We start from the raw sequence: 23,371 nt of genomic DNA on the forward strand, positions 1-23,371 counted from the left end.
AATTAGTAGCACCAGCTTTCAAGGCTTGATCAACCTTCACTGCTGCAGAACAGCTTTGAATTGTTAACCCATGTTGTGTCCTTGAAAAAGGCCTTTTGGTATAATTTTGAAATGTACATTATTTTTCAGTTTTGGGTAATCTAACCTCTGGCAGCTCACCACTTACCTTTGTGCCATTTCAAGCTATTCATTGGACTTTAATAATAATAATAATAATAATAATACATTTTATTTGAGGGCGCCTTTCAGAAACCCAAGGTCACCTTACAAAAAACACAATTAATAAAAGGAACAATAGTCATAAAATACATAAAATAAGTTAAAATTACAAAACAGAGCGTGACAACAGATAAAATCAGCATTAAAGCGAATAAGCCAGTTTAAACAGATGTGTTTTGAGCTGTGTCTTAAATACGGAGAGGGAGTCAATATTTCTTAGTGCAGGAGGAAGAGAGTTCCAGAGCCGAGGAGCAGAGCGACTGAAAGCTCTGCTCCCCACAGTGATGAGGTGTGAGGACGGAACAGTAAGATGATGATCTGAGAGGGCGGGAAACAGCGGTGATATGGAGCAGGTCACACAAATATGCAGGAGCAGATTTATGGACACACTTGTATGCAAGAAGTAAGATTTTAAAATTTATCCTGGCTTCTACGGGCAACCAGTGAAGCTGCTGAAGAACTGGGGTAATATGAGCACTTAATGGAGTGCAAGTTATGACCCGAGCTGCAGAATTTTGAAGAAGTTGGAGTTTATGAAGGGACCTTTTAGGGAGACCAAATAGGAGGGAATTACAGTAATCAATACGGGATGTAATAAGACTATGGACAAGGATGGCAGCAGCATGGGGAGTAATGACTTGAACTGCAACAAATAACTGGAAAAATAGGGACTTTTAACAGGTAGTGTGTAAAATTACACACCATTTTTCTGTTAGGGCTGTTCTGCTGAACAGCTGGATGAGCTGATGCAGGGGATCTATGTGTTTGTGTTTCTGCCCCTCCTCTTCCTCAGATGGCTCCTGTTCACCTGGTTTCTGAAATCAACACACATTCACAAAGTGCTAAAACTCTGCTATACACTGAATAAATTAACACACAATTTGCCTTCAAAACAAGTACAAATTCCAGAGTAGTCAGAATAATTCCACTTGTTTTGTTTTTTTAAATGAAATTAACTTACAGCGAGGTCTTCTATGAGTTTATCTTCAAAGTAGTGCTCCTCTGTCTCGATCCAGGACTTTTCATAGCCCTGCAGGAACAAGTTTACAGCCCGGTGCCTAGTATGAGAGAGATACATGGATGACTAATAACTGTTTATCTACCCATCTTCTGCTGCTTATAAAGGGCTGCACTGTAGGTGCAACATATATCCACAATCTTTCCTCACTAGCCCGAGGTGTGGCTGTAGATGAGGGTGGGAAAATAATAAAGTGCACAATTTTAAATATTTCTTCTTCATTTTACGTGTGTGTGTGTGTGTGTGTGTGTGTGTGTGTGTGTGTGTGTGTGTGTGTGTGTGTTTGAGAACATACCTTGGCAAGTTATAGAGTGGTGCCATCCTGAAGCAAGCGACCACAGCTCTCTTCCTCTGTTTTGAAAGCAGTTTGTGCCACACAGCCTTCTTACTGCGCTGAGGATGCTCCACCTGAAGACACAAACTGAACCACTCAGTAAACTGGATATTTAGTTGGTGTACCTTACCATCTGGAAGCCATATTATCCTGGAGAAGTATGTGGTCAGCTTTAATAAAGACCAATCAGCTAGTTTAAGAGGACCGTGGGGTACCTTAAAGCTATACTCTCTACGTAGGCACAAAAATGCGCAAAATCAACTCAAACTTGAATATATAGACCTGCTCCAGGTGGAAGAGGACATGACCAATATCCAGGATTCTCTCCACAGTCTTCTCTGGGTCAGTAGTATCCTCATAGTGGTTTGGGAGGTCTCTGTACAGGGCCATCTGCCAACGAATTGCTGGGTCCTCTGACTTTGTAAGACACACAGAGGAAATGCATGACGCTATTGGCCTATTCACAAGGTTAAGCACCTTTGTGAATATATAAATATATAGTACGAACCAACATCTAGCAACTCGTTTACATCTCTCTCGACTTTAACAAAACAAAAGCCAAAACACAGAAAGAGCGCATGTAAAGCTCATGATTCAGTAGCTTGTATAACTACCTTGCTGGCAATAACTTGAATTGGTTGGGTTTTTTTGCATGACTTCATAAGTCTTTAAAATCAGTGTGGAAGAATTTTGGCCCAGCCTTGTTTATAACGTTGCTTCAGTTGATTTAGGTTTGAAGCCATTCATTTACGCACAGCACTCTTAAGGTCCTGCTACGTTCAGTATTTCACTCACTCTAGATTGCTCTATAACTTCAGATTCAGTTCTTTTTCTGCTGGTGTGTTTGGGATCATTGTCCTGTTTCCTGACCCAGTGTGGGTGAAGCTTTAGCTGTCAAGCAGATGGCTTCTCATATGACTCTGGAATATACAGTGTATCAAAAATAAATCATACACTTTCACAAGGCTGTATTTTAAGCTTACACTAAATTTAAAATATATGGCTGAATATAAAGTTTTACATACAAAATGTTCAATGTTTATGAATAATCAATGAAATACTTCATCCCATAGTTCACTGTAGTCACTGCAGCCACTGCTGTTGTTCCCGGTGAATGGCTGCAGAATTAAAGCACTTTGAAATTGAATGATTCTTTTTGATACAGCCTGAACTCTCCTGTACAGACGAGTTTAGTGATGTTAGTGGGATAGGGGCTATGTGGAGTGATAGAGTTCCTTCAATCACTTGTTGACAGATTGAATTTCCTATTCTATATCTTTCGGATAACCTATGATATCACTGTGAAGTAGCCTTATTTATCTTATGGACATAAAGGTTCATCAGTTCATCTAGGTTACTCTAGATTTGTGTGAAATTTAAACTGAATCTGAATACTTGACTCTAAATTTTATGACACCGACCATCAAAATCAAATCACTTCATCCTTGTGTCAAAGTAGATGTTTGTGCCAGATTTGAAGAATTTCTCTTAAACCAGTCCTTTGATATTACTTCCACAAGAATAAGATAAACTGACAACAACCTGACACCATGGCACAATCGAAGACCAGAGGCATAATGTGTAAGTACACTTTAAGTAACTTGTGTCAGTCACAAGCCTGATTCTTTTACCTTTCCTTGTAAATGTAGGTTGTTCCTGATGACCTCTCGAACTTCGTCCTCTGTGTCTTTCTGCAAAAGAATTATTAACTTCGATCAAACAACAGGTATTCTGTGACCTACAAAATGCTATAAAAGATATTTATTCAGTAAATTAGCCTTCATGCAAAATTTTACTTTTTAGCTGAAAAAGCTAACGCAGAGTTATTTTGCTGTTACTAAAGGTTTACCTCAGGAATAGCAATACTGCAAATAATTTATTGTTATTGTCATATGCCTCACCCCAACCAGTCAGGTTTTTCCTTCCCACTGGCACCAAAGCGCTTGTTTAAAGGGGGGTCGTATGATTGTTGGGGTTTTATCTGTTTTCTTTGTATCATTGTAGGGTCATTACAGTATAAAGTGCCTTTAGGCAGTCATTGTGATTTGGTGCTACATAAATAAAATTGAAATGAAATGAACTAAATTGAATTGAAATACACAGAAACAGTTAAATGAATCATATCTATTTTTATAATGAAACAGTTCTTTCTGTAATCTATTAGCACTACTATGCTACCTGAGTGAAGCGGTTCTTAGCCAGTGCGATAAGCTCTTGTTCTCCTGGAGCACAAATGTTGAGTCCCACGGGCAGCAGGCGCTTTAGAGTAGCAACAATCAAACTTGTCTGCATCGAGTATCGATCACCTTTTCTCTTCATCTTCTTCCTCTCCTGGTCTGAAACTATTCCCTGTGGCAAAGTCAAACATTAAACAGGCACCGCTTTACAGTGTTAGGCCTATTAAGTAGTTTTAATTAATCAATTTAATTTAATTTTAAAATAAGGTCACTGGTATGCACGTCCTCAAATGTGTCCAGCATCTATGCGTCTGTACCTTTGACATCTTGCACTTGGTGTCAGTGATAAGGAAGGACATGTTGTTAATTTCATTCTGGACCACAAAGTTCTGCTCTTCTCTCTTGAAGTTCTGTAGACAGAAAACAGGACTTCCTTAAATTAAAGCACAGTTGTATTATGTGTTGTACTGTCTTTGAAAAGAAGGCAACTGGACAATATTTTTGGTTTGTAAAGACATTTTACTTCTCAGTAAGAGGCTTCTTCAGTTCTAAAACAACTGATGAGAGTCCCAGGTATTTAATACCTATTGGCATTGTGGTCCTGGGGTCAGTGACCCACTGTTAACCATGTGAGTAACCTTGAGTCAAGGTATGAAAAAATTCATGGGTCTAACAAGGTATTCGTGGGTGTGAATACTGTGAGATTATTATGCTATCATGTGTTATCCTATGGCTGTAATCGAAATGAGTGAATCATGATACTGCTGTAAGCCACACCATACTTCTTATTATAGAGAGTATAATCAGTATGTAGTTTTCGTTTGCATTATACTTCTGAATTAAAAGAATGTGAAAATCATTAGATTTGTTAGATAGGTTCGTATTATCCTATCCTGTGATTTACTGTGAATGAGTTACACTGTTTTATGACATTTCATACTGCTGAGTTAAGAAGAGAATATTGTGTGCAGAGAGCACAGAGCACATTCAGCTCCACCCCCACCTTTGTTGGAAGCAGAAAAACAGGGAGCCAAGATCATAACTCAGGCTCACTGAGAGTTAGAAAGTAGGTATGTTTAGGTTTTTACGACTAGGTGGGGGCCACCAGAGGCTATAAGAGTTTGAGTAACGCTCCATCATTTTGAGATTTTGCTGTGACCCTCTGCATGCATGTCTCCCCATCCGGATGGTTTATGCTCACAAAGTGTTGAATTGTATGGAATAAAAGATTGTTGATTGAGCATTTATACACCGAGTATAGTCTTTCCTTCAGCCCAAAGATCAAAAGAAAAAACCCCACCATGTGAGCTATGCTTGCAACTTGCAGACAGCAACATTTATATATTTAATTACATGAAGGGCATTTTCCATCCTTGTTTTCAAGTGAGCTCCTGTCATTGATGACGCACTTCCTAATTTATAATGTGAATCTACTGATGTCAGATGCCAGCAGCAGTAATATAGTGCATTATATAGCTTTCTATGCAGTGAATTAGGATAGAAGTAGCTTTGATGGTGTTTTTCCTGGAAACTTTAATAAAAGTATAAAATCACTGCTAAATGCTTTAGTCTAACAATAAGTTAGGTTAAGCTTTTAACGCATTACTCATATTTTCAGGTAAACTCTCCATTAGTTGTTTTTAAACTGAAGAACACATAGATCACGATTGATGGTGTACAGTTAAGCATCTTTTGTCATTTTTCTCCACCAAACTGGATTTTACAGTCAAGATCTAATTGAAGTGAAGACTTTCAGCTTTAATCCATCCATCCATCCATCTTCATCCGCTTTATCCGAGGCCGGGTCGCGGGGGCAGCAGCCTAAGCAAAGAGGCCCAGCCCTCCCTCTCCCCAGCCACCTCCTCCAGCTTATCCGGGGGAACACCAAGGCGTTCCCAGGCCAGCTGAGAGATATAATCTCTCCAGCGTGTCCTGGGTCTGCCCCGGGGCCTCCTCCCACTGGGACATGCCTGGAACACCTCACCCAGGAGGCGCCCAGGGGGCATCCTTGTCAGAGGCCCGAACCACCTCAGCTGGCTCCTTTCGATGTGGAGCAGCAGCGGCTCTACTCTGAGCCCCTCCCGGATGGCCGAACTTCTCACCCTATCTCTAAGGGAGAGGCCAGCCACCCTTCGGAGGAAGCTCATTTCTGCCGCTTGTATCCGCAATCTCGTTCTTTCGGTCACTGCCCACAGCTCGTGACCATAGGTGAGGGTAGGGACGTAGATCGACCGGTAAATTGAGAGCTTCGCTTTTACACTCAGCTCCCTCTTCACCACGACGGACCGGTGCAGCGTCTGCATTACTGCAGCCGCCACACCAATCCGTCTGTCGATCTCCGGTTTCCTTCTCCCATCACTCGTGAACAAGACCCCGAGATACTTGAACTCCTCCACTTGGGGCAGGAACTCATCCCCGACCCGGAGTGGGCACTCCACCCTTTTCCGGCTGAGAACCACGGCCTCAGATTTGGAGGTGCTGATCCTCATTCCCGCTGCTTCACACTCGGGTGCGAACCGTTCCAGTGCGAGCTGGAGGCCCCCACCCGATGAAGCCAACAGAACCACATCATCCGTGAAAAGCAGAGATGAGATTCTGAGGCCACCGAGCCTCAGCTTTAATTCAATGGTTAATCAAATTATTGCAAATTAATACACATTTTTAGGAATTACATCAAATTTGATCCACTAGTCCTAATTTTCAGAGACTCAAAAGTAATGGGACAACTGACTGATACACTGATTTAAGGTAAGGATCACCTGTTTTGATTTCTCAAATGCATTTAACATCATCCAGCCACTCCTATTGAGGGCGAAACTACAGGAAATGTCAGTAAACATGTCCTCATGGATTACTGAACACCTCACAGACAGGCCACAGTATGTGAGACTGGCAGTGCTCAGTCTAATATGGTGTTGTGCAGTGCAGGAGCTCCGCAAGGAATTATGCTGCCAACATTCCTGCTCACCTTGTATACCTCGGACTTTCAGTACAACTCCGGGTCATACAGTCATCATAAATATTCGGATAATTGCTGTTGGCAGGAGGAGGCGCACAGAACACATATATATAATTTGTAGAATCTTGAAGAAATCTTCTACTTCTGATTGTAAATAATACTAAAGAGATCAGAGTCATTGGCTTCAGAAGGTACCGCTGAGTAAGTCTAGTACTGTACTGCATTTTGTTAGATTGTGCTGTATTATATTGATCCATTATCCATGGTACTGTATTCTATTGTACTGGGCTATACTGTATTGTATAATAGAAAGCACTTTGAGTGCTGAACTGAGTAGAAAGGAACTAAACAAGTATCACACCATTGAAAATAACTATTTATTGTACTGTAGTGTTTTGCATTGTACTGTATTTTAGGTTTCATCAAAATGTGCCTGAAGTTTACATGTGATAAATAAGCAAATGAAAAAAGGTATGTTGGCCACTTTAATTGGCCGCCTGTTTGGCCACAGTATCCATGATGCCATCTTTGTCCACCATAGTCAGAAGTCCACTTTCATCAAAGTGCTCATGGGTAGCTTATCTGCAATCAGTATATTCACCTAAACGTTTCACATTATAACAAACCTCCCGTCCACGAGTCAACATGTAGAAAAATAATTCCTCTTACATTTGCATCGACTGTTATGGTTTACTGCGCAGCTTTACTAAGAAAAAGCCAAAGCAAAGACTGCTATCTTAGTTTTCTTCAATTTTGACAGATTGTGGTAAATGCTTAACTGCAATGTCAATAGACAGATAGCTGCTCTTCTCTTCTGTTTAATCTTGAAAATGTAATATTAGTTATTTCAGGTTTAATAAATCAGCGATATAAAGATCAATCCCAGCTGACCCTCTTAGGGACATTTTCAGTTATGTTTTTATGGGCAGCCCGGTGGTTAGCACTGTTGCCTTCCTATGTTTGCATACTCTGGTTTCCTCCCACAGTACAAAGACATGCAGTTAGTGGGTTTAAGTTACCTGGTGATTCTAAACTGCTCACAGGTGTGAATGTGAGTGTGAATGATTGTCTACTCGCTGTGTTAGCCCTGTGTCAGATTGGCGCCCTGTGGCAGGGGTGTCTAACTCCAGGCCTCGAGGGCCGGTGTCCTGCAGCTTTTAGATGTGTCCGTGATCCAACACAGCTGGTTTAAATGGCTAAATGACCTCCTCAACATGTATTGAAGTTCTCCAGAGTCCCAGCAATGAACTAGTGAGCTGATTCAGGTGTGTTGGCCCAGGTCCCCAAACCTGCCCTATGGGATGGATAGTTATGTTGCAGTAATTTTCTTACGTGAGACTTGGCCCAGAAGATAAAAACCTCAGCCACCATTCGGAACAGCTCCTCTGCCTCTGGATTGGACTCTTTAAGCCATCTGGCCCTGTCAGTATATCAAAACAGTTACATGCTGAAACCAATCATTCTTTTTCCAAAACTGCAGCTTCATCTTAGTGACTAAGCTTCTGTATCAGATGGTGTAAATTCACTCCACTCAATGAGCTGAAGGTCACTTGTTCAGTCACAACACTGTACCTGTTGTAGTCAACGAATCGTATGAGGAGAGGGTAGAAGGCATACAGGTCTCTGACCAGGATAGTAAATTGGTCCATGATGAGGAGCTCTGTCTCTGACATCTCACCCCTCCCCTCCGCCTTGCTATGTTCTTCATCCATCAGCACAACAGCTGCTTTCTAAAGAATACAGTAATAGATTTTTCTATATTAAGCAGCACTGTGTGCTTTAATCTTTGTGACTATTTTATTAAGTAGTAGGAGTGTTCGCATAGTGCACTTTCTCCATTTTAAAAACATACTAATAAATATTTAGTTAAGAAATATATATAGGTAATTCAATTTCATTTAAAAACATCAAAAAAAATTACAAGAAAGTGTTAGAAAGGGCAAGCAGTGGGTGTGACCTAGTTTTATATTCTGTTAAATGAGTTGCACCACTTCCAGGCAGTAGATTATAATAAAGGTGAGACTTACTTTTTTGAGTTTCTCCATCAAGGGCAAGAAGTGGGTCTTTAACAGCTGAGGTTTGGCTTTGCTGATAATTGGCTGGGAGAAGACTTGGGGACATGAACAGAGATGGTGTTAAAACGCAAAATGTGAACGTATGTACATTTGAATATCATATAATGATTAGCAGCAGGCAAAAAGAATGAAAGTAACATCAGTTTGAGGATGCTTATGTAAACTGATCCTGAGGAGAGCTTTTATTTATTAACTGCAGAAAATGTGCAGAAAATGGAAAATGAGAGAAAATGAAACACCCTCTTGCGTGAAATGTAACTTCCATTGTGTCCTCCTCCTAACTGCTGTTACTGACTATATTTTCTTTTTAAAAGAGGAAACCTAAATTGCAAAACACTTAAGGGGCTCATTACACAAATTCTTTTCTTTTAAAATAATTGTTTCCTCCAGTGCTGTAGTGTTTTATCAAACAATTAAATGGCAATCCCCAGCATTTGGAGCACCCTCTAATGAGGTGTGTGCATTGGTTTAAAAAATGTGAAAAAACAAACAAACAAACAAACAAACAAACATACCTCGGCCTGCACACCTAAAACAATGAACACTTCGCCAAACCTAACTAACCTGCCTCCACAAACCAGATTTCATGTCTCATGTCATATTGTTTTATTTTTGCCTTGTGCATCACTGTGAGCTGCAAGTATTATGTTCCATTAGCAAATAAACTATCCATCCATCCATCGATCTTCTCCCGGCTACTTGGGGCCGGGTTGTGGGGCAGCAGCCTAAGCAGAGAAGCCCAGACCTTCCTCTCCCCAGCCACCTCCTCCAGCTTGTCCGGGGAAACACAAGGCGTTCCCAGGCCAGCCGAGAGATAAACTCTCTTCACCATGTCCTGGTTCTGCCCCGGGGCCTCCTCTCAGTGGGACATGCCCAGAATACCTCACCAAAGAGGTACCCATCCTTGTCAGATGCACAACCACCTCAACTGTCTCCTTTTGATGTCGAGAAATAGCGGCTCTACTCTGAGCCGCTCCGAAAAGCCTGAATTCCTCTCTAAGGGAGATGCAAGCCACCCTTCAGACAAAGCTTATTCCCACCACTTGCATCTGCAATCTCGTTCCTTCTAAAATCAAGAGCTTCGCTTTTACGTTTAGCTCTCTTTCCACCAATACAGCATCCACATCCCTGCAGCTGCAGCACAAGTTTCACTGTGATGTTTCATTCTCTTTGCAGAGCTTTAAAGTATATCACTCCCCTGAATGAAAAGAAAACAAAAACAAAAGAAGAGCTACTAGTTTTAGATTTATGTTGCAGTCACTAGTCAGTTTTAACTCCAACATACACTAAATTGCCAAAAGTATTCAATCTTCCCTCCAAGTCATTGAATTCAGGTGTATACCAATCAAGCAGCTAGGCATGCAGACTGCTTCTACAAACACTGGGTCGATCTTAGGAGTTTAATGAAGTCCAGCATCATACTGTGATACTGTTCAACAAGTCCACTCATGAAATTCTCTCTCTTCAACTCTACCACAAAGTGGCTGGACATATAAAGTCACAGTATCGGTCAATCGCTACAGACCTCTAGTCTTCATGTTCAAGAACATTAAGGAACAGTGCCTAGAGAGCTTCATGGAATAGTTTCCATGGCTGAGCATCTGCATCCCAGTCTTACATCACCAAGCACAATGCAAAGTGTCAGACTAGTATATCACCCATGAACTTTAGAGGAGTAGAGACGTGTTGCTGGAGTGATGAATCACATCTCTCTGGCAATGCAATTGTTGAGTCCGTACTTGTCTGACTGCACTGTGGCAAGTATAAAGTTTGGTGGAGGGGGAGGATTATATTGTGGGGTTGTTTTTCAATTGGGTTCGGCTGTTAATACTTCAGCATATTAAGACATATTGGACAATTTCATGCTCCCATCTTTGGAGACGGCCCCTGTCCAACGTGACCCCACATCAGTGCACAAAGCCAGGCTCATAAAAACATGGATGAGCGAGTTTGATGAATCTTGTGAATCAGTGAATTTTATTTTAGTGTTCAGCATTAGTGAGTTAACATTTACCAGCCAGTCTCTTCATCCAGGCGCCCTCATCTATTCCCAGGTTGTTGTAGATGATCTTGAGAATGTTTCCCAGCAGAGTATTCATGTATTCAGAGGTCACAGAGGTGCAGCAGTTGTTGGCTTTGTCTGGGTCGCTTTCCGGTCCATGTTCCCACCAGTGAGACATGTAGCTGCACAACATCGGCAAGACCACCTACAGCAGTAGAAACAAAGCAAAAATAATGAGCTTTGCAAAGCTTCACAGTCAGATGGGTTTAATCAGCAATGTCTTTTTTTACCTTTTTATCTTCGGCTCTGAAGTGTTCACTACAGGACAAATGTCCACTTATTTTGGTTCCGTGGCCAATTTTTCAATGACATGAAGCAACTTAAGGAAAGAATATCAAAGGTGATGCTGTAGTTATTAATTATTAGAGAGTTACCTCCATAACATGAGGCATCTGCGTGTACTTCATGCCGGACTCTGCTAGCTCTACAATCTCCTCCAAAGACTTCTCCAAATTGGGGATCAGTGAACAAACCTCCCCAACCTGCCCAGGAAGGCCTAGAGCTGAGAGGCGGAAAGAGTAGTGGAATGAAAACAGATTAAATTAAACATAATGTGATTTGATTTGTGATTTTTGACACTGATGAGTTCTCAGACCACACAGCCATCGTTTAGCTTTGGATTAATGTTTTTTTATTCGAAATACACAACTGGAGAATCTCTTAGTCAGACAAATGTAGGACAGACAGCTGCAAAAGTATTCAAACCACTTTGTGGTACTTCCTGTTATAGTAGGTGTCTCCAAGAGATACAAACACCATGTATATACTGCACACTCCAGTTTTTTCATAGTTTACTAAGACACTTCTTGAAACCTTCCTCCCTTTCCTCAATCAGCCCAGACATGTTTTATGTAATGTTTTGGTTTTACCAAAGAGTTAACGTGTAAGCAGTTAAGAGTGACACGACGGCAGGGTCACAACAAACATTTCTGTTTGTTTCTGAGATGTACAGTAAAAGCTAGTTGGTGCGGTATGTAGTGTAATGTGTATTCATGGTTCCAGTTTTAGTAAAATATAAAGGCTCAAAGAAACATGCTCAGTGCTCGCTGAAACGTCACTCTAAGAAAGTCCAGCTACCTCCGGATTTGTATGTTCCATCATTTTCTTTATGTACATGTCTCACCTGCTCTGTCTTTGCTTCCTTTGCTGTTATAGATGGAAAAGCTGTTAAACTTGTTCATGTGAGGCTCAAGAAAGGCAACAGGGAATGCTGCTGCGAAGGCTGCTAAACACTTTCCCATTGCTGGACGTTGTCTGGAAAAGAAACAGAGAGCTCATGATAATAGTCAAAAACAATTATTTTACTACCTCAGTGATTGATTTAAAACATAGTAGGTTATCTAATTATGGTAAAAGCAACTTTTTTTCTTTCTTTTTTTTGCTTAAGACTCAATAGGGCTGGCTATAAACTGGGACCTGTCAAGTCTGGTGGGCTAGATTAGTTGTTTTGTATATAGATGGCCAAATGAAGCTTTCTGAAGCTCGTATTGAAAAACGGTTCATTACTCTAAGCTTGTCAACACAGTCCTCTTTGGTGACATCTGGTGGCCAAAAATATAGAGCAGCTTGAGTCCACAACTCATAAAGGACAGCTTCATCATGATTCAACTGACAGCTTCTGTTTAATTTCATGTGGCAGTTCTGTCTGATATCAAGCTGATATTGTGCTTTGAACATGTGTTTTTTGGGGGGTGAAAAAATGATGTTCGTATGTCTCTCTCAATAATAAATCATTCCTATGAATACACCTTCCTTCTTTAAACATGGAGTGTTCTCCTTATGCTTGTGACTTCTTGATGTTTAAAAATACACTAAAACAGAAACTTATGAGAATATGTTTCTACTGTGAGGTCCCTGCCTCCACCTGATTATGTAATTAACCAACACACAGGTAGGATTATATATAATATACTATAACTTCTATAATTATACAGTAAGTATACAGGGAGTGCAGAATTATTAGGCAAATGAGTATTTTGTCCACATCATCCTCTTCATGCATGTTGTCTTACTCCAAGCTGTATAGGCGCGAAAGCCTACTACCAATTAAGCATATTAGGTGATGTGCATCTCTGTAATGAGAAGGGGTGTGGTCTAATGACATCAACACCCTATATCAGGTGTGCATAATTATTAGGCAACGTCCTTTCCTTTGGCAAAATGGGTCAAAAGAAGGACTTGACAGGCTCAGAAAAGTCAAAAATAGTGAGATATCTTGCAGAGGGATGCAGCAGTCTCAAAATTGCAAAGCTTCTGAAGCGTGATCATTGAACAATCAAGCGTTTCATTCAAAATAGTCAACAGGGTCGCAAGAAGCGTGTGGAAAAACCAAGGCGCAAAATAACTGCCCATGAACTGAGAAAAGTCAAGCGTGCAGCTGCCAAGATGCCACTTGCCACCAGTTTGGCCATATTTCAGAGCTGCAACATCACTGGAGTGCCCAAAAGCACAAGGTGTGCAATACTCAGAGACATGGCCAAGGTAAGAAAGGCTGAAAGACGACCACCACTGAACAAGACACACAAGCTGAAACGTCAAGACTGGGCCAAGAAATATCTCAAGACTGGTTTTTCTAAGGTTTTATGGACTGATGAAATGAGAGTGAGTCTTGATGGGCCAGATGGATGGGCCCGTGGCTGGATTGGTAAAGGGCAGAGAGCTCCAGTCCGACTCAGACGCCAGCAAGGTGGAGGTGGAGTACTGGTTTGGGCTGGTATCATCAAAGATGAACTTGTGGGGCCTTTTCGGGTTGAGGATGGAGTCAAGCTCAACTCCCAGTCCTACTGCCAGTTTCTGGAAGACACCTTCTTCAAGCAGTGGTACAGGAAGAAGTCTGCATCCTTCAAGAAAAACATGATTTTCATGCAGGACAATGCTCCATCACACGCATCCAAGTACTCCACAGCGTGGCTGGCAAGAAAGGGTATAAAAGAAGAAAAACTAATGACATGGCCTCCTTGTTCACCTGATCTGAACCCCATTGAGAACCTGTGGTCCATCATCAAATGTGAGATTTACAAGGAGGGAAAACAGTACACCTCTCTGAACAGTGTCTGGGAGGCTGTGGTTGCTGCTGCACGCAATGTTGATGGTGAACAGATCAAAACACTGACAGAATCCATGGATGGCAGGCTTTTGAGTGTCCTTGCAAAGAAAGGTGGCTATATTGGTCGCTGATTTGTTTTTGTTTTTGAATGTCAGAAATGTATATTTGTGAATGTGGAGATGTTATATTGGTGTCACTGGTAGAAATAAATCATTGAAATGGGTATATATTTGTTTTTTGTTAAGTTGCCTAATAATTCTGCACAGTAATAGTCACCTGCACACACAGATATCCCCCTAAAATAGCTCAAACTAAAAACAAACTAAAAACTACTTCCAAAAACATTCAGCTTTGATATTAATGAGTTTTTTGGGTTCATTGAGAACATGGTTGTTGTTCAATAATAAAATTATTCCTCAAAAATACAACTTGCCTAATAATTCTGCACTCCCTGTAAGTGTTGGAGTCAAATTGTTAAATGTTGTCATTGTGTTACTTAAATTTGTAAGTCAGCAGGGAAGGCTGTTTCTTTGAAGCTGGCTAGGAGACAGGTGAGGAGCATTCAGCTCCAAGAGCCTGGTTCCGACCAGCCTCCCTTGCTAGCAAGTAAAAACCGGTTCATTTCCGCCGCTTGTATCCGCGATCTCGTTTTTTCGGTCACTACCCACAGCTCGTGGCCATAGGTGAGGGTAGGGACGTAGATCGACCGGTAAATTGAGAGCTTCGCTTTACACTAAGCTCCCTCTTCACCATGATGGACCGGTGCAGCGTCCGCATCACTGCGGCTGCACCGCCAATCCGTCTGTCGATCTCCAGCTCCCTTCTCCAATCACTCGCGAACAAGACCCCGAGATACTTGAACTCCTCCACTCATCTGGGTCGGGGATGAGTTCCGACCCGGAAAAGAGTGAACACCCGGAAAAGAGTGAACACAGCACCCTTTTCCGGCTGAGAACCACGGCCTCAGATTTGGGGGTGCTGATCCTCATTCCCGCTGCTTCACACTCGGCTGCGAACCTTTGTACATTTTTATGAAAAGAAAAGAGAGTTTTCGGTGAGATCCAGGAGGAAGCTCAGAGGGGACAGGGCCTTTTCTAATTTGCCCTTGCACGTTAGAGAGGCCCCTTCACTCTCCACTTTTAAATCACGTCTTAAAACCCACTTTTATTCTTTGGCTTTTAACCTCAGTGAGACATAGTTTTCTCTTGTAATGAAATTAGTTATTTTATTAATTATTTTACTTTTTCTTTTATTTGGCTTGTATTTATTTCTTATGTCATTTTATTATATAGTTCCTATGTACAGCACTTTGTGTCAGCTGTGGTTGTTTTAAAGTGCTTTATAAATAAAGTTGATGATGATGATGATGACGTGTTTGTTTATTATCCTTATTGTTTTATCTGGGACAGTTTGCAGACATCTCAGAGAGAGGAGACACCAGCATCTGAACAGAGACTCAAACCAGCTGCTTGGCTGCTCCAGTTTTCTCCTCACTCATGTTGCCCACCAGTGATTTCTAGCTGCCCACCCACACAGCAGGCTAGAATATGCGCTGAGCCTCAGCACCCAATACTTGGACATGTTTTCTTTATTAAATAATGAACCAGACCCCAAAAGTAAACAGCTGTTATTGCTAGGCAACGGGAGCAACATTTGGTGATGCAGCACCTGACATTCCTGACCATGTGGGCGGAGCATGCATGAAATGGAATGTTCAGTAGAACTGTGCAACACAAGCACTTAGTTCCAGCATGTTTCATTGTATCCAGACACAGCTAGAGACACATCTACAGCAGCATCTCTGTGCAGGACAAACGACAGTTGACGAAGAAAACAACAAAAACTTCACTTCACTCCTCTACAAAACGTTGGTTCCTTTGTTTAAAAGGCCAAAATGAATCAGGGGAGAACGAGAAGAGGATCGGCGAGTGCTTCACCATGCATTACAGTACGGCTGATTCATTTTAAATTTCAAATGATACAGGCTGAAAATGTCAAATTAAAAGAAGAGGCAGAAAAATCAAGAGGAGAAGCTAAAAATTCACAGTTTGAAACTCATGTAGTATTGCAGGAATTACTGCATGTGGGCCTCAAACTTAAAGGAGAGAAGATGGGAAAACAACAGGCAGAAAAGGAGAATGAAAAGATGAAGAAAGAACTGTTGGAAGCTCAAAAAGCATTGGAGGAAGAGAAAAGCACAGCACAAGAAGCCAACAATAAATATCAAACTGCAAAGAAGGAGGCAGGAAATGTGATGCAGGAATTACAGGAGGTGCAGGAAGATTTTGAAGAGGAAAGAAGGAAAATGCAGTTGGCAACTCAAGAAGCTGCAAATGTAACGGCTGAAGCTGAAACACTAAGAAAGGAATTACTGCATGTGAAGCAACAACTTGAAGAGGAGAAAAGACGTAAACACGAGGCAGAAAATGAGATTGAAAATATGAAGAAAGAATTGTTGGAAGCTCAAAAAGTGTTGGAGGAAGAGAAAATTAAAATACAGGAAGCAAAGAAAGAAATGGAAGATACAAAGAGTCACACTGAAAACATGAAGAAGGAACTGATGAAAGTGCAAGAAGAACTCGCAGAAGAGAAAATTGAGGTGAAGGTATTCAAGAAAGAAATGACGGTGACCAAGAAAGACTGCAAAGAAAGAAAGAAATGAAAGAACTACGAAAAGCACAAAAAGGAAGCTAAAGAGCTCCTCAAACACAAAGGGAAACTGGCCAAACAGCAGCTGAAAGAAACATTTAAAGATGCCGAGGAGCAGCTCAACAAAACCTTAAACGAACTGAAGGCAAAAGAAAAGCAAGGCGAGGACAGGAGGGGATTCTGGAGCAGCCTGCTGAGGAAGAACTGACCCAGCAGCATCTCAATAGTTTCTTCCTCCTCTCTCCACCTTTCTTTCTCCCCATCCTTCTTCTTGGGACGTTTGCTTGTTTTTTAAAAACTCTAATCTAAATACATGTACTGAAACACACAAATAAAATTGCCATAACTTGACCTCATGTTGCCTGCTTCTTTTCTTGTGTGTCTGTGGATGTAAAACAGTAACACACTTTCTGCTCTGTGTCTTTAATTGTAAATAAATGCAATATGTTTTCATTTTAAAATGCAGTGCAAAAAACTTCTGCTCTGAATCTTTTTTTTAGCAAAAAGCTTTTTTTTGCCTGCTGTGGAAGTTTTCCATTCAAATAAAGCTGCAGACGAGCGGTAGCTAACGTTCTTTAATCAAACACACAAAGAACAGACAAGCTTGATGAAGTCCCTGCATGACCGCGGGACAGACGGTCAGCAGAGTCTGAGCCCAGCATGGCTCTCAGTTAAAAACCTTCTCCAGGAACAAAAGGCAGCACACAGCTGTTTCACACCTTAAGCTTCACACTCCCTTGCTGCCTCCCAGAGTCCTCGAAGACACAAAAGACTCTTCCTGTGGAGCTGTCTGCTTCCCCCAACTTCCTTACTACACCCCCACCATTTGTCTTACTGTATGAGTGTGAGACATGTTAAAATCCAGTGGCACCAAGGTATCATACAATAAAATAATGTGATTAAAAGAAGCACTTAGAATTTGCTAAGGGAAAAAATCACATAAACAGGAAGTAAACAAACATGAGATCAGCTGGTCTACTGACGTTTTCTGCAAAATCCTGAACTCACTGTCACCTCAACAACATTATAATGAATGTGAAACATTACAGATCTGAGTTGTCTGAGTAACAGATGCATTTTCATTTGTCACTTTACTACAGGGAGTGCAGAATTATTAGGCAAATGAGTATTTTGTCCACATCATCCTCTTCATGCATGTTGTCTTACTCCAAGCTGTATAGGCGCGAAAGCCTACTACCAATTAAGCATATTAGGTGATGTGCATCTCTGTAATGAGAAGGGGTGTGGTCTAATGACATCAACACCCTATATCAGGTGTGCATAATTATTAGGCAACGTCCTTTCCTTTGGCAAAATGGGTCAAAAGAAGGACTTGACAGGCTCAGAAAAGTCAAAAATAGTGAGATATCTTGCAGAGGGATGCAGCAGTCTCAAAATTGCAAAGCTTCTGAAGCGTGATCATCGAACAATCAAGCGTTTCATTCAAAATAGTCAACAGGGTCGCAAGAAGCGTGTGGAAAAACCAAGGCGCAAAATAACTGCCCATGAACTGAGAAAAGTCAAGCGTGCAGCTGCCAAGATGCCACTTGCCACCAGTTTGGCCATATTTCAGAGCTGCAACATCACTGGAGTGCCCAAAAGCACAAGGTGTGCAATACTCAGAGACATGGCCAAGGTAAGAAAGGCTGAAAGACGACCACCACTGAACAAGACACACAAGCTGAAACGTCAAGACTGGGCCAAGAAATATCTCAAGACTGGTTTTTCTAAGGTTTTATGGACTGATGAAATGAGAGTGAGTCTTGATGGGCCAGATGGATGGGCCCGTGGCTGGATTGGTAAAGGGCAGAGAGCTCCAGTCCCACTCAGACGCCAGCAAGGTGGAGGTGGAGTACTGGTTTGGGCTGGTATCATCAAAGATGAGCTTGTGGGGCCTTTTCGGGTTGAGGATGGAGTCAAGCTCAACTCCCAGTCCTACTGCCAGTTTCTGGAAGACACCTTCTTCAAGCAGTGGTACAGGAAGAAGTCTGCATCCTTCAAGAAAAACATGATTTTCATGCAGGACAATGCTCCATCACACGCGTCCAAGTACTCCACAGCGTGGCTGGCAAGAAAGGGTATAAAAGAAGAAAAACTAATGACATGGCCTCCTTGTTCACCTGATCTGAACCCCATTGAGAACCTGTGGTCCATCATCAAATGTGAGATTTACAAGGAGGGAAAACAGTACACCTCTCTGAACAGTGTGTGGGAGGCTGTGGTTGCTGCTGCACGCAATGTTGATGGTGAACAGATCAAAACACTGACAGAATCCATGGATGGCAGGCTTTTGAGTGTCCTTGCAAAGAAAGGTGGCTATATTGGTCGCTGATTTGTTTTTGTTTTTGAATGTCAGAAATGTATATTTGTGAATGTGGAGATGTTATATTGGTGCCACTGGTAGAAATAAATCATTGAAATGGGTATATATTTGTTTTTTGTTAAGTTGCCTAATAATTCTGCACAGTAATAGTCACCTGCACACACAGATATCCCCCTAAAATAGCTCAAACTAAAAACAAACTAAAAACTACTTCCAAAAACATTCAGCTTTGATATTAATGAGTTTTTTGGGTTCATTGAGAACATGGTTGTTGTTCAATAATAAAATTATTCCTCAAAAATACAACTTGCCTAATAATTCTGCACTCCCTGTAAGTGTTGGAGTCAAATTGTTAAATGTTGTCATTGTGTTACTTAAATTTGTAAGTCAGCAGGGAAGGCTGTTTCTTTGAAGCTGGCTAGGAGACAGGTGAGGAGCATTCAGCTCCAAGAGCCTGGTTCCGACCAGCCTCCCTTGCTAGCAAGTAAAAACCGGTTCATTTCCGCCGCTTGTATCCGCGATCTCGTTTTTTCGGTCACTACCCACAGCTCGTGGCCATAGGTGAGGGTAGGGACGTAGATCGACCGGTAAATTGAGAGCTTCGCTTTACACTAAGCTCCCTCTTCACCATGATGGACCGGTGCAGCGTCCGCATCACTGCGGCTGCACCGCCAATCCGTCTGTCGATCTCCAGCTCCCTTCTCCAATCACTCGCGAACAAGACCCCGAGATACTTGAACTCCTCCACTCATCTGGGTCGGGGATGAGTTCCGACCCGGAAAAGAGTGAACACCCGGAAAAGAGTGAACACAGCACCCTTTTCCGGCTGAGAACCACGGCCTCAGATTTGGGGGTGCTGATCCTCATTCCCGCTGCTTCACACTCGGCTGCGAACCTTTGTACATTTTTATGAAAAGAAAAGAGAGTTTTCGGTGAGATCCAGGAGGAAGCTCAGAGGGGACAGGGCCTTTTCTAATTTGCCCTTGCACGTTAGAGAGGCCCCTTCACTCTCCACTTTTAAATCACGTCTTAAAACCCACTTTTATTCTTTGGCTTTTAACCTCAGTGAGACATAGTTTTCTCTTGTAATGAAATTAGTTATTTTATTAATTATTTTACTTTTTCTTTTATTTGGCTTGTATTTATTTCTTATGTCATTTTATTATATAGTTCCTATGTACAGCACTTTGTGTCAGCTGTGGTTGTTTTAAAGTGCTTTATAAATAAAGTTGATGATGATGATGATGACGTGTTTGTTTATTATCCTTATTGTTTTATCTGGGACAGTTTGCAGACATCTCAGAGAGAGGAGACACCAGCATCTGAACAGAGACTCAAACCAGCTGCTTGGCTGCTCCAGTTTTCTCCTCACTCATGTTGCCCACCAGTGATTTCTAGCTGCCCACCCACACAGCAGGCTAGAATATGCGCTGAGCCTCAGCACCCAATACTTGGACATGTTTTCTTTATTAAATAATGAACCAGACCCCAAAAGTAAACAGCTGTTATTGCTAGGCAACGGGAGCAACATTTGGTGATGCAGCACCTGACATTCCTGACCATGTGGGCGGAGCATGCATGAAATGGAATGTTCAGTAGAACTGTGCAACACAAGCACTTAGTTCCAGCATGTTTCATTGTATCCAGACACAGCTAGAGACACATCTACAGCAGCATCTCTGTGCAGGACAAACGACAGTTGACGAAGAAAACAACAAAAACTTCACTTCACTCCTCTACAAAACGTTGGTTCCTTTGTTTAAAAGGCCAAAATGAATCAGGGGAGAACGAGAAGAGGATCGGCGAGTGCTTCACCATGCATTACAGTACGGCTGATTCATTTTAAATTTCAAATGATACAGGCTGAAAATGTCAAATTAAAAGAAGAGGCAGAAAAATCAAGAGGAGAAGCTAAAAATTCACAGTTTGAAACTCATGTAGTATTGCAGGAATTACTGCATGTGGGCCTCAAACTTAAAGGAGAGAAGATGGGAAAACAACAGGCAGAAAAGGAGAATGAAAAGATGAAGAAAGAACTGTTGGAAGCTCAAAAAGCATTGGAGGAAGAGAAAAGCACAGCACAAGAAGCCAACAATAAATATCAAACTGCAAAGAAGGAGGCAGGAAATGTGATGCAGGAATTACAGGAGGTGCAGGAAGATTTTGAAGAGGAAAGAAGGAAAATGCAGTTGGCAACTCAAGAAGCTGCAAATGTAACGGCTGAAGCTGAAACACTAAGAAAGGAATTACTGCATGTGAAGCAACAACTTGAAGAGGAGAAAAGACGTAAACACGAGGCAGAAAATGAGATTGAAAATATGAAGAAAGAATTGTTGGAAGCTCAAAAAGTGTTGGAGGAAGAGAAAATTAAAATACAGGAAGCAAAGAAAGAAATGGAAGATACAAAGAGTCACACTGAAAACATGAAGAAGGAACTGATGAAAGTGCAAGAAGAACTCGCAGAAGAGAAAATTGAGGTGAAGGTATTCAAGAAAGAAATGACGGTGACCAAGAAAGACTGCAAAGACGCACTGAAAGAACTACGAAAGCACAAAAAGGAAGCTAAAGAGCTCCTCAAACACAAAGGGAAACTGGCCAAACAGCAGCTGAAAGAAACATTTAAAGATGCCGAGGAGCAGCTCAACAAAACCTTAAACGAACTGAAGGCAAAAGAAAAGCAAGGCGAGGACAGGAGGGGATTCTGGAGCAGCCTGCTGAGGAAGAACTGACCCAGCAGCATCTCAATAGTTTCTTCCTCCTCTCTCCACCTTTCTTTCTCCCCATCCTTCTTCTTGGGACGTTTGCTTGTTTTTTAAAAACTCTAATCTAAATACATGTACTGAAACACACAAATAAAATTGCCATAACTTGACCTCATGTTGCCTGCTTCTTTTCTTGTGTGTCTGTGGATGTAAAACAGTAACACACTTTCTGCTCTGTGTCTTTAATTGTAAATAAATGCAATATGTTTTCATTTTAAAATGCAGTGCAAAAAACTTCTGCTCTGAATCTTTTTTTTAGCAAAAAGCTTTTTTTTGCCTGCTGTGGAAGTTTTCCATTCAAATAAAGCTGCAGACGAGCGGTAGCTAACGTTCTTTAATCAAACACACAAAGAACAGACAAGCTTGATGAAGTCCCTGCATGACCGCGGGACAGACGGTCAGCAGAGTCTGAGCCCAGCATGGCTCTCAGTTAAAAACCTTCTCCAGGAACAAAAGGCAGCACACAGCTGTTTCACACCTTAAGCTTCACACTCCCTTGCTGCCTCCCAGAGTCCTCGAAGACACAAAAGACTCTTCCTGTGGAGCTGTCTGCTTCCCCCAACTTCCTTACTACACCCCCACCATTTGTCTTACTGTATGAGTGTGAGACATGTTAAAATCCAGTGGCACCAAGGTATCATACAATAAAATAATGTGATTAAAAGAAGCACTTAGAATTTGCTAAGGGAAAAAATCACATAAACAGGAAGTAAACAAACATGAGATCAGCTGGTCTACTGACGTTTTCTGCAAAATCCTGAACTCACTGTCACCTCAACAACATTATAATGAATGTGAAACATTACAGATCTGAGTTGTCTGAGTAACAGATGCATTTTCATTTGTCACTTTACTACAGGGAGTGCAGAATTATTAGGCAAATGAGTATTTTGTCCACATCATCCTCTTCATGCATGTTGTCTTACTCCAAGCTGTATAGGCGCGAAAGCCTACTACCAATTAAGCATATTAGGTGATGTGCATCTCTGTAATGAGAAGGGGTGTGGTCTAATGACATCAACACCCTATATCAGGTGTGCATAATTATTAGGCAACGTCCTTTCCTTTGGCAAAATGGGTCAAAAGAAGGACTTGACAGGCTCAGAAAAGTCAAAAATAGTGAGATATCTTGCAGAGGGATGCAGCAGTCTCAAAATTGCAAAGCTTCTGAAGCGTGATCATCGAACAATCAAGCGTTTCATTCAAAATAGTCAACAGGGTCGCAAGAAGCGTGTGGAAAAACCAAGGCGCAAAATAACTGCCCATGAACTGAGAAAAGTCAAGCGTGCAGCTGCCAAGATGCCACTTGCCACCAGTTTGGCCATATTTCAGAGCTGCAACATCACTGGAGTGCCCAAAAGCACAAGGTGTGCAATACTCAGAGACATGGCCAAGGTAAGAAAGGCTGAAAGACGACCACCACTGAACAAGACACACAAGCTGAAACGTCAAGACTGGGCCAAGAAATATCTCAAGACTGGTTTTTCTAAGGTTTTATGGACTGATGACATGAGAGTGAGTCTTGATGGGCCAGATGGATGGGCCCGTGGCTGGATTGGTAAAGGGCAGAGAGCTCCAGTCCCACTCAGATGCCAGCAAGGTGGAGGTGGAGTACTGGTTTGGGCTGGTATCATCAAAGATGAGCTTGTGGGGCCTTTTCGGGTTGAGGATGGAGTCAAGCTCAACTCCCAGTCCTACTGCCAGTTTCTGGAAGACACCTTCTTCAAGCAGTGGTACAGGAAGAAGT

The 23,371-nt window shown here is 41.7% G+C and overlaps 1 protein-coding gene across 1 annotated transcript in view; it reads right to left on the bottom strand.

Annotated features, from left to right (window-relative positions):
• The window catches only part of ryr2a (ryanodine receptor 2a (cardiac)), a 311,203-nt gene that overhangs the window by 76,132 nt on the left and 211,700 nt on the right, over positions 1-23,371 (bottom strand). Inside the window, exons 70-82 of the mRNA XM_026177557.2 lie at positions 11,968-12,098; positions 11,219-11,346; positions 10,797-10,989; positions 8,735-8,817; positions 8,280-8,437; positions 8,040-8,127; positions 4,066-4,158; positions 3,750-3,920; positions 3,203-3,262; positions 1,854-1,988; positions 1,533-1,645; positions 1,181-1,277; positions 922-1,034 (exon numbers count right to left, since the gene is read on the bottom strand). Coding sequence (XP_026033342.2) covers positions 922-1,034; positions 1,181-1,277; positions 1,533-1,645; positions 1,854-1,988; positions 3,203-3,262; positions 3,750-3,920; positions 4,066-4,158; positions 8,040-8,127; positions 8,280-8,437; positions 8,735-8,817; positions 10,797-10,989; positions 11,219-11,346; positions 11,968-12,098 — 1,563 coding nt within the window. The remainder of the gene's footprint in view (positions 1-921; positions 1,035-1,180; positions 1,278-1,532; positions 1,646-1,853; positions 1,989-3,202; positions 3,263-3,749; positions 3,921-4,065; positions 4,159-8,039; positions 8,128-8,279; positions 8,438-8,734; positions 8,818-10,796; positions 10,990-11,218; positions 11,347-11,967; positions 12,099-23,371) is intronic.

The sequence above is a fragment of the Astatotilapia calliptera genome, chromosome 8 (genome assembly GCF_964374335.1).
Source record: "Astatotilapia calliptera chromosome 8, fAstCal68.1, whole genome shotgun sequence".
Classification (NCBI taxonomy): domain Eukaryota; kingdom Metazoa; phylum Chordata; class Actinopteri; order Cichliformes; family Cichlidae; genus Astatotilapia; species Astatotilapia calliptera.